The sequence below is a fragment of the Sebastes fasciatus genome, chromosome 3, assembly GCF_043250625.1.
Source record: "Sebastes fasciatus isolate fSebFas1 chromosome 3, fSebFas1.pri, whole genome shotgun sequence".
Classification (NCBI taxonomy): Eukaryota; Metazoa; Chordata; class Actinopteri; order Perciformes; family Sebastidae; genus Sebastes; species Sebastes fasciatus.
In genome coordinates, this window is record NC_133797.1 from 1460481 (window position 1) to 1476749 (window position 16269).

Genomic DNA, 16269 nt, shown 5'->3' on the forward strand with positions numbered 1-16269 from the left:
TTGACTGTAAAGAAACATCACTTGAAATGGGCATCCAGCGACGGAGCTCCAGAGTGAGACCAAACATTTGTTATGTGAGACTTCTATTTTTATTAGTCACACCGATGCGCCGAACATTGAGCAGGTGTGTCTGTGTGTTTATGTGTGAAACCCCGCCCTGTACTCCTCCTCGAGTGACATCACAACCTTAAAACATACCGGCAATTCAAAATGAAGGCAACTATTGATTGTTGGATTCATTTCACAAGTGGGGAGGGCAAAAAGTATTGCGTGTGTGCGTGTGTGTGTGTGTGTGACACCATAGGCTAAATTTAAGAACACCAAACCCAGCGTCCGCAGTTTGTATCGCAGTCCTTCTGTTATACATTTGTAGTCTCGCAGCCAAATCCAATCGGTTCCTTATCGATTCCTCTTCAATGCTTTCCGACATGCTTTACACATGTACAATGACCAACCCGATATCACGCCAAAGGGTGTAATAGACCCGCCTGTCCACCAGAGGATAGCGTGTCGGTGTCACGTTTTGACTCGCAGAAATATGAATATTACACGCCTGTATTAACTTGCATTACCAGCAGGGGGGGCAACAAAGCCACTGACTAATGTTTAGGCAACAAAACTACTTAGTTAGGGTTAGGGAAAACGTCATGGTTTGGCTTAAAATAAGCACGTAAGCTAAGAAAACACATACAATGTAGGGTTTTTTTTCCATCGCCGAAACATAGGGCTCCCCTGGAAGCTATACATGAAGTCAGATCTAAAATGTTATTCCTTCATTTAGCACAGAGATTTCTAAAATTTCTGAGTGAAAGGCAGTGAAAAAAGTTAATTTCAGACCCTGAAATTGACCATCTGTAAAATCAGTGGAGTGCTCTTTTAAATGAGGAAAGAAGTAGTAAACAGGAATCTGACTGAGGATTCAGTGTATAGTTTTCCATGTTACAGACACTCAGTAGGTCAGTACTGGAAAAGTATTGCTTTGCTTTTTAATACTCAGCCTTACACACAAGGTAGTCTTCTATACACATGCAACAGTATTTTGTCTGTACTCACCATCATCTCCTATAAGCGGCACGTCTTCCTCTGTTTCTTCAACTCGTGACATGTGTGCCTCCACCTTCTCCTCCTTCACCAGCACTGCCTCTGGCTCCACCAGCTCCACGTCTGGAGACTGAACAACAAGGCAGGTTTGTCATTTTGTCAGCAAAGACCAGTTTCATATTCATGCAGCTCTAGTAGATGAGTTCACCCAGTACAAACACAACCCCCAACTGGAAGGTTCTATGTAGCATCGCTCAGAAGCCAACCTGCTCCCAGAGCTCCGATTGTCAACATCCACTCGTGTCTACACGAATCACAGTAACCGTGACTCCCTTGTGGAGTGCTTACCTTGCTCTGGATGCTGTCAGAATGGACCGGCTCACTGCTTGCAACCCCTACAGCAGCTCTACTAGACCACAGAGCCACATCCATCCGTCGCTCAAAAACACCACCTACACAAAAACAAGAAAAATGTCTATTTAGAAACACTAAGTGTACAGTTCACTGGTCAGTACTGACGGTGTACAGTTCACTGGTCAGTACTGACGGTGTACAGTTCACTGGTCAGTACTGACGGTGTACGTTTCACTGGTCAGTACCGACGGTGTACAGTTCACTGGTCAGTACCGACAGTGTACGTTTCACTGGTCAGTACTGACGGTGTACCTTTCACTGGTCAGTACCGACGGTGTACAGTTCACTGGTCAGTACCGACGGTGTACAGTTCACTGGTCAGTACTGACGGTGTACGTTTCACTGGTCAGTACCGACGGTGTACAGTTCACTGGTCAGTACTGACAGTGTACATTTTCACTGGTCAGTACTGACAGTGTACCTTTCACTGGTCAGTACTGACGGAGTACCTTTCACTGGTCAGTACTGACAGTGTACGTTTCACTGGTCAGTACTGACGGAGTACCTTTCACTGGTCAGTACTGACGGTGTACATGTCACTGGTCAGCACTGACAGTGTACATGTCACTGGTCAGTACTGACGGTGTACAGTTCACTGGTCAGTACTGAGTGTCACTAAAGGGGAAGCAGAGATGGGACAATACAAAACAGAATGTGTATTGTCTCATCATACCATCATAACACAGATGTCTTTACATAAGTATCCAAATAAACCCAAGCATATTGTTGCTAAGGAATGTTAATGAGTATGTTACATTAACAATCAATCAACTGTTGCTAACAAGTTGACCAGAACAGCTCTAGAAGCTGCTGATATTGTAGATCTGTCAGACCTTTGTTTACAGCATTTGTTTATTGTGATTTTTGGATGAAAATAATTCAAGGATACAAAGCAAAAGTTAACATTCACTCAACAAGAGACAACCAAAACAAGACAGCTATGGTAATGATAGAATATACAGTGCATTTCAATGTAGGTCCAGTATATAAAGTACAGTAAATGTGCAGCCTATAGAGCAGTAACAACTTAGTGTATCGTACATATGTAGAGCATAGAGTTAGAATAACACATATTTACATTCTAGATTATAAAATGTGATTATAGGATGACCCTGCCCCAGCATCTACAGATCACAACTCGGCAACATTCATGCTGCAAAATGCTCGCTCGCTAAAGCACTTCTCATCGACGACATCATCAAAACAAAATTAAAATAGATTTTTCTATGTGGACTTGTTAGTCCCGCAGTGGGGAAATTTGCAACTGGACTGTTTTAACATCTTACAGCATGTCCAAGGTCCCACCCACGCCAAAGGGTCACGCGTTGGACCTGGTATGCTCCACTGGCACAGCTCCCTCCCACCTGCAGTGCCTGGACCTAGGGCCGGGCAATATGATATATATCGTCAAACAATATGAAAATGCCTATCGTTTATATTTTTCCTATATCGTTTCTATTGTGACGTCGAATAACCAGCAGCCGAACTGCGTTACTGCAATATTTACGTCATTTGGACACTCTACGTTCCTTGCATGTGGGAGCCGGAGCAGAGCAGAGCAGGAGAGGGCACAACATACGGAAACGTTCTCAGACTCAGCCCAACCAAAACAAGAAGAGCTCGTAAGAAAGTCCGACACGGACTAAAGGCAGATCTGGAGTGCAGGCAATCCGTTGTCATTAACCGGCACGACATGCCTTTTTTTTCTTCTTCACCTTAAACGGACAACAAACTGTACACAGAAATACGTTGACACAATGTTTTGTTTCTGGCCACGTATGTAGGAACAGTATCTCTGTTGTACTACATACTACGGCTAACAGATAGATTAAGTAACACCTGGGGCACACAGCGCGCTTCAGGCTCGCCTGACGGCAGCGTCACGTCGTGGCCGCGTCATGCCCACCTAGGGTGTTCACACTAGACGCGAGTTACCCACGTCTCGGGAGCGTCTCAGAGCTACCTGTCAGCTGTGTTTTTGCTGTTGCTGACAGCCCTTTCTTTCTACATAGAGTTTGCCTTTTAATGGCCATTAATCTTCATAATAAATGTGATTTATATTTATTTAAGACAAAAAAGGGTAAGAACTGTGTGGTAATTTGTAAATATTATTAAAAACAAGCAAATAAATTCATACATAAATATTAATATATAGCCCATATAAATCCCTCTTTTCTGTCAGTGAAGAGGGATTTATATATATAAATCCCTCTTCATTGACAGTGAAGAGGGATTTCTATGGGCTATATATATATATATATATATATATATATAAATCCCTCTTCATTGACAGTGAAGAGGGATTTCTGTGGGCTATATATTAATACAAAAAAATAAATAAATACATTAGTAGTAAGAGAGAGCCTACAGCAATCCCTCTTCACTTTGACTGGCACAGTTTTAAACAACATTTCCAGGGGGTTTCGGGTTCCTGTTCTACAGCATTCCAGGTTGCGGCTTTTATCGAAAACGACTTAATTTACATCTGGGGCGGGACAGCAATTTACATTATAAATGCTGATGTTCCGACATCTCAGGCAACTTGGAGCTTTTCACCACCTTGTTGCTGAACTGCGCCTTGATGGAGAAAAACACCTGAAGTATTTCAGAATGATAAATATAAGTAAAGTGTTGTTTTTTTTATTATTATAAAACAAAGCAAAATAAACAGTTTCGTTATTTGTTAACCTTTAGAAAACGAAAATTATTATTAAATATCTTTAAAAAAATTAAATAACACCTCTAAAAGAAAGAACAATAAAGTTACGTGGTGTTTGTTGAGAGAGAGAGAGAGAGAGAGAGAGAGAGAGAGAGAGAGAGAGAGAGAGAGAGAGAGAGAGAGAACAATAAAGAGAGCATCGGAAAAATACTGCCCATCACCTGATGTTCTTATAACCTATTAACCCAGTCTATTATATTTATAGCATATGTAGGGTTTCTGCTATGACTACTATAGTGTTTACAAAATTAAAAGCCTGTACTATATTAACTTGATGGAAACCTGCAAGTACACCACTGCTTTATTTAGAGTATTTCAGAATAAAAGCATTGTGTTAACGAATGCATGATTCTGTGCACTAAAAACGCTAGAGGCCTTTTATTTTGAAATCTAGAGAGGAAGTGTAAAATATTGATGGTCAGTGACATATTCTACAGATGTCTAGACATGGAAACTGTAGTAATCTTGCTGGTATGATGTTCATATACTGCCAATAGATCACCTTCATTATTATTACTGCTACTACTACTACTACTACTACTACTACTACTACTATTATTATTACTGCTACTACTACTACTACTACTATTATTATTATTATTACTGCTACTACTACTACTACACTACTATTATTACTGCTACTACTGCTACTACTACTACTATTATTACTGCTACTACTACTACTACTATTATTACTGCTACTACTACTACTACTACTATTATTACTGCTACTACTACTACTACTACTATTACTACTACTACTACTACAACATTGCAATGACACCGAATGTAAACAAAGCAGGTGCAAAACTAGTACAAAGAGTTACCGTCTACAGCTAACCTCTGTTATTTTAACCAATGATATAAGAATCACTGAGGTTATGTAGGCTATAGGGATGTTAATAATTAACCGTTAACCGACATTAAGCATTTTAACCGATTAACGCTATCGGTTAAAAGAAATGCTAATAATTCATTAAAAAGCTGAGAAAAACTCGTCACTTAGAGGAGAAAAGCTGGTCCACCTTAAGAGGTGGAGCCGGCGTTACAGATACAGGAAATTGGCTCCCGTCTATAGCTCACTTGAGCAGAGGAGTTGTAGCCTCGTAGCATTATTCACCGACAAATAAACTGTACACACACTGTCTGCTACACCTCAATCACAGCTAGAACGCCACCAACAACACAGTCGGTCAGAAACTTGCTAGAACGCCCCCAACAAAACCCACATTCAACACCTCCACACACACACGCACGCACACACACGCACACTTGGTCTGTCAGAAACTCGCTGAAGTTACGCCCCGCTGACAGAGCGTATGTGTGTGTGGCTACAGCGGGCACGGAGCCACTGGCAACGCTAGCAGCTACTAACGGAGCACAAACACACACACTGTTTTATAGGCCAATCGCTATCGTTAATCCGGACAGACAGAGTGTCGTTATGCCGGACAGACATACAGCTGACAACCTGCTAAACTGAACTAAATGTGCGGTGGAGACTTTTACGGAAAGTGTCTGCCTGCTAAATTAACGCTCCCAGACTGGAGACAGTGAACGCAGCATACGCTCCTGTACAGGTGAACTGGAGACTGTCTGTTGTGCTCATACACTGCAGCTGGTACACCGCTGCATGCGAGGCACAAATCTTGTCGGTTAGCGGTTAATAATCGGTTAACATCAGAACCTTCATTAACTTGTTCAGCAGTTTGAGCTCCAGTAGCTCTTCTATTGGATCAGACAACACGGGCCAGCCTTCGCTCTCCACATGCATCAATGAGCCTCGGGTCTGACCCTGTCGCCGGTTCACCGGTTTTCCTTCCTTGGACCACTTTTGGTAGGTCCTGACCACTGCAGACCGGGAACATCCCACAAGAGCTGCAGTTCTGGAGATGCTCTGATCCAGTCGTCTAACCAGCACTATCTGGTCCTCGTCAAAGTCACTCACATCCTTACGCTGGCCCATTTTTTCTGCTTCCGACTAGGGATGCTCATTTTGAAAAATTTTCTTAACTGATAACTGACCCTCGTTAACCGATTATTAACCGTTAACCAACAAGATTTGTGCCTCGCGCCAGCTGCAGTGTATGAGCACAACAGACAACTGAGTCCCCAGTTCATCGTCCGTAAGCGTTAACTTAGCAGCTTCGATGCTGCGTGCAGTGTCGCAGACATGCAGCCACTTTCCCAGTAAAAGTCTCCACCACACATTTAGTTTAGTTTAGCAGGTTGTCAGCTGTGTGTCTGCCCGGATTAACAAAAGCGATTATCTGATAAACAGTGTGTGTACTTGTGCTACGTTAGCAGCTCTAGCATTGCCGGAGGCTTCGTGCTCGCCGCCGCCGCCGCCACACATGCAGTCTGTCAGCGCAACGTAACTTTAACAAGTATCCATGTGTGTGTGTTGGTGGTGAGTGTGAGGTTGTTGGTGGCGTTCTAGCTGTGAACGTAGGTGTAGCAGTGTGTGTACAGTTTATTTGTCGGTGAATAAATGCTACCAAACTACAACTCCTCCACTCCGCTCAAGAGAGCCGGAGAGACCAGACCTGACTTCCTGTATCCTGCAACTCCGGCTCCGCCTCTTAAGGTGGGCTGTTAACCGTTCTAACCGATAGCGTTAATCGGTTAAAATGCTTAATGTCGGTTAACGGTTAAACGGTTAATTATGAACATCCCTACTTCCAACACAAAGTTCAAAATGTTCCCTTGCTGTCTAATATATCCCCCCCACTGCCAGGTGCCATGGTAACCAGATAGTCAATGTTATTCACCTCACCTGTCAGTGGTCTGAATGTTATGGCTGATGGGTGTACATCTTACATGCAGTTGATTCAGATTTCTATCTATAAATTATGGGACAATGTCTGTGACTAGGCCTATAATTATTCATTTTTTCTCTAATTTCACTTGAAACTGTTATGTTCATTTTGCACCAGAGTTCTTAATAAAATGAGAAAATACTGCGTACTTTTCATTTGTCAAATATTTAATTCACACAGGAGGAAACAAAAATAGGCTTTACCATGTAGGTATTTCATATAGAATTACCAGAAAACATATACCGTGATATATATTGATATCGAGATATGAAATGACCTATATCGTGATAGAAGATTTTGGCCATATCGCCCAGCCCTACCTGGACCTAGCCATCTCTGACCATCATTCAGTCCTTTTCACTACTCCTGTCCCTCTGCCCAGGTTCAGGAAAATCAAGGCAGTGAGCACACCAGCCCTATCAAACTTGTTAGGTACCCATCTGGCCACGGTTGATGGCCTGGTAGCCCACTACAACACTGCTCTTTCCCTCAGCCTGGACTCTCTTGCCACCTCAAAACCCTGACTGCCTCCTTCACACATTCTGCTCCTTGGTTCACCTCTGAACTCCGCTCCATGATGGCCTCCGGTCGTCGACTTGAGAGGCTCTACAGTGGCCTCACCGTCCACCTGGAGGCCTATAAAGACCACGTCAGATCCTACAAGGAAGCTCTCTCATAAACCAAGTCACAATACTACTCCACTCTCATCAGTAACCAGCAAAACCACCCCAGAATGCTATCAACCACCTGCTCTGCCCCATTGACCCCCACCACCCTCCAGGTGTCTCTGACCGCTACATCAAGTTCCTGGATTTCTTCCAGGCCATAGTTGACTCCATCTACCAGCAGCTTCTGGCGCCTCCCCCCACCTCTCGACATGCACCTGCGCCAAAGGTCACTGCTCCCTCCACCGCACGCCTGCCTCAGCCCTGTCTATCCTCCTTCGTTCCTGTGGATGCCCCTCAAGTGGCTAAACTAAGGCTAAGGCCTTCTCCTACTCCCTGGACCCCATGCTCTCAGCCCTGATTAAGGCATGTCTGCTGCCCTGTGCCCTACCATGGTTAACAGCATCAACTCCTCCTTGGAATCTGGCACAGTCCCCTCCAGCTTCAAAACGGTCTCCGTCACCCCCACCTTAAAGAAGCCAGGTTTGGACACGGAGGACCTAAACCGCAACCGGACGATTTCCAACCTTCCTTTCCTGGAAATCCTGGAGAGAGCAGTTGCCGCCCAACTCCATCAGCATATGTCCAACCATGAGCTCTATGAACCCCTACAATCTGGATTCAGACCTCACCACAGCACTGAGACTGCCCTGATCAAAATCACCAACGACCTCCTCATCGCAGCTGATTCCGGCCACATCTCCATCCTCATCCTCCTTGACGTCTCTGCAGCTTTTGACCCAGTCTGCCACTCCATCCTCCTGAACCGCCTATCGGACCACCTAGGACTCACCGGGACAGCTCTCTCCTGGTTTCAAACATAACACTACAACAGAAAACAGTTCATCTCCTTCAGTGACTCCAGCTCCTCCCCAGCCCCAGTCAACCAAGGCGTGCCTCAAGGTTCTGTGCTTGTACCCCTCCTATTCACCATCTATATGCCACCATGGTCTCAATTTCCACTCCTACGCCGACGACACACAGCTCTACCTTAGCACTGTTTTATAAAACAGTGCGTAGGATCCACACTAAATGTTGATGTACGTACAAATGAGGAAATGTACGTACTTTTAATGTTGAGTCATTTATTAATTAATGAGTCAACACCCATGTAGGCATAATTTACTCTTCCCTCCTCTTTTGTGTCTTTTATTTGGGGAAGTGACCTCTTTAAATGTGTACGTGGCTAGGGCTGTCCCAAATACCATTTTTTGGGCTTTGAAGCTTCGGTGAGAAATGTTCGAAGGTATTCAAAGCTTCACTGCAAGGCGCAGCGCAGCAGGCTGACAAGTTCTTCTCTCAGTCTGTCTTCATCTCCCCCGTTTTAGTGGCGCTGCCGCACTACTGTACTAACATCGATATCCATCTGAGAAAAACAATTAATGCTGAATATGAATAATGGATAATGTTGTGGGATTACTCCTTATTTCATGGGCTATTTTGGGACGAAGCATTCGAATACTAATTTGGAGGTCAATTACCATGGCAAAGGTCGAAACATTTGGGTCAGCCCTACATGTGGCACCTATTCACCTCAATGATACATCAAGGCATTTAAACTAATTTATATACCACAGAACTTTAATAGCTCATAAATGTTTCAGCAAGATTTCTGCTTATGTTCAAAACTTTCTGCACATTCAAAACATGTCCCACATATCTGTGCTCTCTGAGAAGTCGAGAATAAAGTTGTGATATTTTGAGGAAAAAGTTGTAATATTACGAGAATAAAGAAAAAAATCCACCTTCCCTATAGTCTGCTCTACATTATATTATTCCGACCATCTGACAAACACATAACCCCATCTGGGACTCTGGTCTTTGGATGAGACAGCTGCACTTCTTCAGGGGTGGAGAACTGAAACTAACTGTGTGTCTTATTGTCCAAACAATGTTCCTCAGTTTTTCAGTGGGAAGCATCCTGGAGTCTGGAGACAGTCTCAAACAGAGCAAAGGTGTCTATAAGTGAGGGGGATGCAAAGACACAGACACAGAGCTGCTGGTCTCGTAATATTATAACTTAATTCTCTAATACTCAGATTATTATTTTTTTCTAGACTCAAACATTTGCCGTCTGTCGTAACTGAAAAACTAGAATTCCACCTTTATGGCTTATCTTATTCTCTCACTAATTTACGTCTGTATTAGAGCAGCTTTTTTGATCAAAATCATGTCTAGGGACAATTCAGCAGATATTGGAAGTGACATGTCCCTACCGTCCCCTACCGATTTAGGCTTCTCCGTAATATGATAAGAGAATGAAGTTGTTAATACATGCAGTGAGAGGGACAAATCAGCAGACCTATTATAATTTATTATAATTGATAAGATAAGGTAAGGTAAGATATACTTGGGCTACAAGCTGCTGCATCACACAACACAATTGCCAAAGTCACAATGCACATACACACACAGAACAGACTGTACATACACTCATGCATATACATGCTTAAATCCACATGTTGATTGTGAGACAGTAGTTCTTTTAGCTAAGTTTCAAATAATAAAAAACAGGTGTTATCAAACTGGATAGTAAATAATCAAGTCACAATGTATTAGTCCCCAATAAAATCATATTATATAACATTCCCTTGGGGGGAACCTGGGCTAATAGATTTAGGATCAGATATTGCTTTATTTACCTTTACATGTTGGACTCAGTTAGAAAAGAAAAATACCATTTGATAATAAAAGGATTTACATTCATCTGTTTCAGTTTATCCAGTAATAAATAAGGCTAGAGAGTATTAAAAGCTGAAATAAAATCATGAAAAGTAAGTGTGCATATGCCATAAGCCTCATCCACACTGGGAACGTCAGGAGCGCGTGGTTGCTGTGTGATACACGTGCCGGCGTTCACACCAGCTGCATTTCAGCTGCGTGTCTGCTGCGTTTCTGCTGCTGCTGTCAGCCCTTTCTTTCTACATAGAGTTTGCCTTTTAATGTCTATTTAATTTCATTATAAATATCATTTACAGTGGAGGAAATAAGTATTTGATCCCTTGCCGATTTTGTAAGTTTGCCCACTGACAAAGAAAAGAACGCTCTATAATTTTAATGGTAGGTTTATTTTAACAGTGAGAGACAGAATATAAAAAAAAAATCCAGAAAATCACATCATATAAAAGTTATAAATTGATTTGCATTTGATTGATTGTGGGAAATAAATATTTGATCCCCTAGCAACCAGCAAGAATTCTGGCCCCCACAGACCGGTTAGATTAGTCCTCTCGCTTTAAGAAAATACTCTGAATCTCAACTCGTGACCTGTGTAAAAGACACCTGTCTCAACTCGTGACCTGTATAAAATACACCTGTCTCAACTCATTACCTGTATAAAAGACACCTGTCTCAACTCATTACCTGTATAAAAGACATCTGTCTCAACTCATTACCTGTATAAAAGACACCTGTCTCAACTCGTGACCTGTATAAAAGACACCTGTCAGATTCCAACCTCTCCACCATGGGCAAGACCAAAGAGCTCTCTAAGGACGTCAGGGACAAGATTGTAGACCTGCACAAGACTGGAATGGGCTACAAGACCATCGGCAAGCAGCTTGGTGAGAAGGAGACAACTGTTGGTGCCATTATTCGGAAATGGAAGAAACACAAAATGACCATCAATCGCCCTCTGTCTGGGGCTCCATGCAAGATCTCGTCTCGTGGGGTATCAATGATCATGAGAAAGGTGAGGGATCAGCCCAGAACTACACGGGAGGAACTTCTTAATGATCTCAAGACAGCTGGGACCACAATCACCAAGAAAACCATTGGTAACACACTACGCCGTAATGGATTAAAATCCTGCAGCGCCCGCAATGTCCCCCTGCTCAAGAAGGAACATGCACAGGCCCGTCTGTTTGCCAATGAACACCTGAATGATTCAGAGAAGGCTTGGGAGAAGGTGATGTGGTCAGATGAGACCAAAATCGAGCTCTTTGGCATCAACTCGACTCGCCGTGTTTGGAGGAAGAGAAATGCCGACTATAACCCCAAGAACACCATCCCCACCGTCAAGCATGGAGGTGGAAACATTATGTTTTGGGGGTGTTTCTCTGCTAAGGGGCAAAAAACGTGTTTTGTGAGGTCAGTGACCTTGACACTTGACCACCTGAATCTAATCAGAAAAAAGCGGTGATTTTCAAAAGGTAATCGATTAATTCAGTGATTTTTGAATAATGTTTTTGCTTAGAATGCACATCCCTAGTCTGGAGCTCTGCATACATGTTGTGAGCCAACAACATTTGTTTTTGATTTTCTAATGTCATTTTGAATTTGTATGGCCTTTATATGATGACAAATGTCTTAAAAGATGGACTGGGGGTAGCATGTTATGCATTATGAAAATATTCTTGACAAATGCCATTGTTGATCCTAATGTAGTGAATCATTGGAGTGTGTGCAGTCACTAGGGTGGAGCACTAAAGGTACTACATCGGCTCCAAGTATTGAATCAAATAAAACTCCAATGTCAATTCTGTAGCCTTAATGTAGCATCAGAGAGTTATTATCATACATTTATTAAAATATGCACTGAAACTATTTCTTAACCTGGCAGTGTCCAGTGAGGTGTTTACAAGCCACAGTTTGGTCAAATCTGAAGTGAGCGGTCAGTTAGCTGAATAGTACAGATAGGAATATATCAGTATATGGGAATATACTTATGACACAGCCTCTGATGTCTGTTAACCAGAAGCTAAAGCTACTGACTGCTGCCTCCTCTCATGTCATCTTCCTGAACCAGCTGAAAGACCCAGGATACTTTCCAAATCGCATACTTCTTCTTTTTACTTTTCATACAGACTGCAGCCTAAAGTAGCCTACCTACTGTTGCATGCAGTATGCATACAACTGGGACATACTACTTCTTCATAACATTGCTCCTTGAACTTTGACCCTCTTGCTCATATATCCGCTGGACAGCTGCGCAGAGGATTGTGGGTCAGAAAAGCCAGAAAAGCTTGGTTGCTTTCGAGAAGTCAAAAGATTACATCCTAACGTCCTAACCACTTCTCCTAACCACTTTTCCTTGACCTCGATGGAAAACGTCATGAGGTCAAGGAAAGATGAGAAGGAGAATTCAGAAGGACTTAGGAAAAGACAACCGCGTTGTTCAGAGAATCCAACTGCTCTTTAACTAGACTTCGTCATTATGATGCGACAGCGGCGGATGTTAGTGACGTGAGTCTGCCATGGTGAAACTACAATGTTCTGAAGGTGGACTACAAAAGGCGCTGCTCTCCCCGTGTGTTGTTAAATAGGTCTTTCAGTGACAGACTGCTTCACCCGCTGTGTGTGAAAGAGAGATACCACAGATCCTCCTGCTGCTGGAACACTCCATCAACAGATAATAAAGATCATCTGACCTAACGAGGACAACCGGTGATAAATATCACTTCATTACCAATGAACAAAGCAATATATGATAGATATTGAGTTAATTGTTGGAGTTATGGAGAAGGTGTAGGACCATATACTTCTTCCAACTTCTCTTTGGACATGTAATATTTATTTATGTTGATTATTAGTTAATGAATTATTATTAATTATTATTAGTTAATCCAGATTGTTTACTGTTAATTTTATTAGTTATTCTTGTTTTGTGTTTTACTGAGGTATTTGTTACATGTTCAAAATAAATAATTAATTAAAAATAAAGTGAAACGAAATGGTTGTCACTGTCCACCTTTATTAAACATGAATCCCAATAAGTATATGAGTGTATGAAAATAATATGCAAGATCAGCATATCGTTTGTTATTATGAACGGCAGAATGGTGCGTCTCTTCAAATGCTGCGGCCGCAAGGAATTGTGGGATGTTATTCTCTCCTTTCCTTTGGTAAAGGATGCTCCAGTGTATCCTCTGCTAAAGGAGATAATAAAGGAAGCATTGAAGCTCCTTTCCTCAACATTTAGAGGATTCTAACAGCTCTTATCATGGCTGCTACTGAGGTACTGAGAGGGTCATCTCACTCCGTCAGGATCCTTCCTAACCGGGCTTATAAACCGCAAAATGCGAATGGATCTAGAAGGCCATCCTGGTATTTTTGGCATACTGCATTTGCCATGCTAGCCTATGTAATGGAGCATACTAAATAGTATGGTAGTATGGTAGTCAGGGTACTGGAGATCACAGCCGGAGTCAGTTCATTGTGACGGAGCCTACAGTAACTTTGATTAAACTATAACAGCTGGTTTAACGCGTCTTGCACCTAAATACATGTTGGTACTAAAAGGTGTGTTGCCTCTGCAGTTAGCAGGATGTGTGTGTTCATCCTGGCAGAATCAACCTTTAGACCCTAACAGGCCGGAAACAGACAATACATTCAGTGTTAAAGAGTGGGTTTGATGATGCAGTGATGCATTAGTATTGTGGTCGTCTTACCGGTGGAAGGCGAGGACTCCCGCAGCCTGTCGCTCCCGTGGATCTGCCCCCTCGCTCGGCTGCTGTTCATGGCGCTCTCCCGCAGCCTCCTCTCGGCGTTGCCTCGGGCCATCTTCAGCTCCAGCAGATGCAGCTTCCTCTTCAGGGCTTTGTTCTCTTTCTGGCACTGAGACATCTGTAAACTCACCACCGCATAGTCGTCGTCCACCAGCTTACAGATCTCCGCCACTGCTGCGTTAGCAAGGACCTCCATGATGGAGGCCATCTGGGTCTGGAAGGCCAGGCGGCTGGACATGGTCCCTACAGGCGGTGGCTCGGTGGCTCTCCGGCGGCTCCGTCCTTCTGTTAATACCGTTCAACTCCCCCCGCAGGATCAGGAGCTATTACAGCTGTAGTGGAAACTCGACGGGTTTAAGTGTTGAGCAAGTGAAGGAAGGCTTAGCTAAAGCACCGTCTACCCCTCTGGTCACAGGCTCCGATCACAAACATACTACTTCTTCTTCTTCTTCTTCTCTGATTAATGGCGGATCGCAAACCAACGAGTATAGGTGCATACCGCCACCTACTGTTCCTACTGTAGTGTGTAATATCAGGGCTTTAGATACTTCAGGTTACATGATGTTTAAGGCAAGATTCAAAATAACAATAATAATAATAATAATAAAAACAACAACAACAACTATATCTTATGATCGAATCCTGTATTTTTATGAAAAATAAAGAGAGCCTTGCAACATTCCCTCATTATCTCACGCATCCCTAAAATCCCTTCCAAGTTCCATCCCCGCTCTAGCTCATATATCTTGTCACGCAAGATGTTCCTCTCTGAATTAAATTTACGATACCTCATAATAACATGCTCAACATTTTCAGGAACATTACAAACATCACATTATCTGATACACACTTTGCCATTAGATAAAGAGCTGATTTTAGTCTAGTAGCCTGTGTCCCAATCTTAATCTTGAAAAAAGCACTTCCTCTCTTCTGCACTTCCCTTTGAAATCCTTCACCTTAAGTGATTTCTGTATACTGTAATAGTGTCTCCCTTTAGTATCTGTGTCCCACTTCTTCTGCCACACCTCCCTCACTGCCTTTCTCATTAATGATTTGGCCTCACCTTTTCCAAAAGAAACTTTCATTATTTCATCATCATTTAATTTCAAAGCTCTCTTTGCAGTCTTGTCTGCCCTCTCATTACCTTCCACACCAGCATGAGCAGGAACCCAACAAAAATGTACATTAATTCCAACTCTTTGTATTCTTAGCATAATCATAAATATTTCCATCAATAAATCATCTCTTCTTGTTTCTTTTGAGCTCACACTATTAAGAGCTGCAGGAGAGTCTGAACAAATGACAACTCTCTCAGGCCTTACCTCTTCTATCCATTGCAATCCTAAAATTATAGCAACTATTTCTGCTGTAAATACAGATAATCTATCATTAATTCTTTTGCATATAACTACTGTACATCAAATCAGGTATGTATACTCCTGTTCCTACATGTCCACTCCCTGGATCTTTAGATCCATCAGTAAATATTGTCATATAATTACAATAATTCCTCTTCACATAGTCTTGAACCAAATATCCAATATTATCCACATTCCTTTTACTCCATTCTCTCTTCTGCTCCACAAGTTGCAAGTCCACATTTGGCACTGGAAATATCCATGGAGGAACACTACCCCACACAGTATTTGGCCCATAATCTAACCTATTTAAACCATATTCTTCTGCTATTGTATTAATATTCCAACCAAATCCTTTACCTTTTTGTTGTTGTGAGTATTCCCATCAATCACACAGCACCTTTGTTGCAGGTTTCTCCTCTCCAGATCCCTTTAACTTAACCCAATATGCCAGTGACAACTTGAACGCCTTAAATATAATGGCAATTCATCAGCTTCCACCAGTAGTGCATTAGTAGGAGTTGTTTTAACTGCACCAATACCGAGTCTTAAAGCTCTGAACTGAATTTTGTCGAGTTTTTCCAAAACACTTTTGGCTGCTGCTCCATAAACCATACACCCATAATCAATACAATACCTGTAAATATCCAGTAGTGATTGTTTATCTGCTCCCCATTCATAACCAGACACTGATCTCATGACATTCAGTACTTTTTACATTTAGTTTCAACCTGTGAAACATGATTCCTCCATATACATTACTCATCAAACCATAATCCTAAATATTTAAACTCTGTTACCCTTTCC

At 42.4% G+C, this 16269-nt stretch overlaps 1 protein-coding gene across 3 annotated transcripts in view; it reads right to left on the minus strand.

Moving 5' to 3' along the window:
- Positions 1–14634, minus strand: part of LOC141763106 (uncharacterized) — a 34776-nt gene extending 20142 nt beyond the window's left edge. For 2 of the 3 annotated variants that reach the window (XM_074627431.1, XM_074627426.1), the window contains exons 1-3: positions 14048–14634; positions 1390–1493; positions 1054–1171 (exon numbers count right to left, since the gene is read on the minus strand). In XM_074627431.1, coding sequence (XP_074483532.1) covers positions 1054–1171; positions 1390–1493; positions 14048–14342 — 517 coding nt within the window. In that variant the 5' untranslated portion in view covers positions 14343–14634. The remainder of the gene's footprint in view (positions 1–1053; positions 1172–1389; positions 1494–14047) is intronic. The other variant, XM_074627440.1, reaches the window with a different exon arrangement.
- Between the last annotated feature and the right edge of the window lie 1635 nt (positions 14635–16269).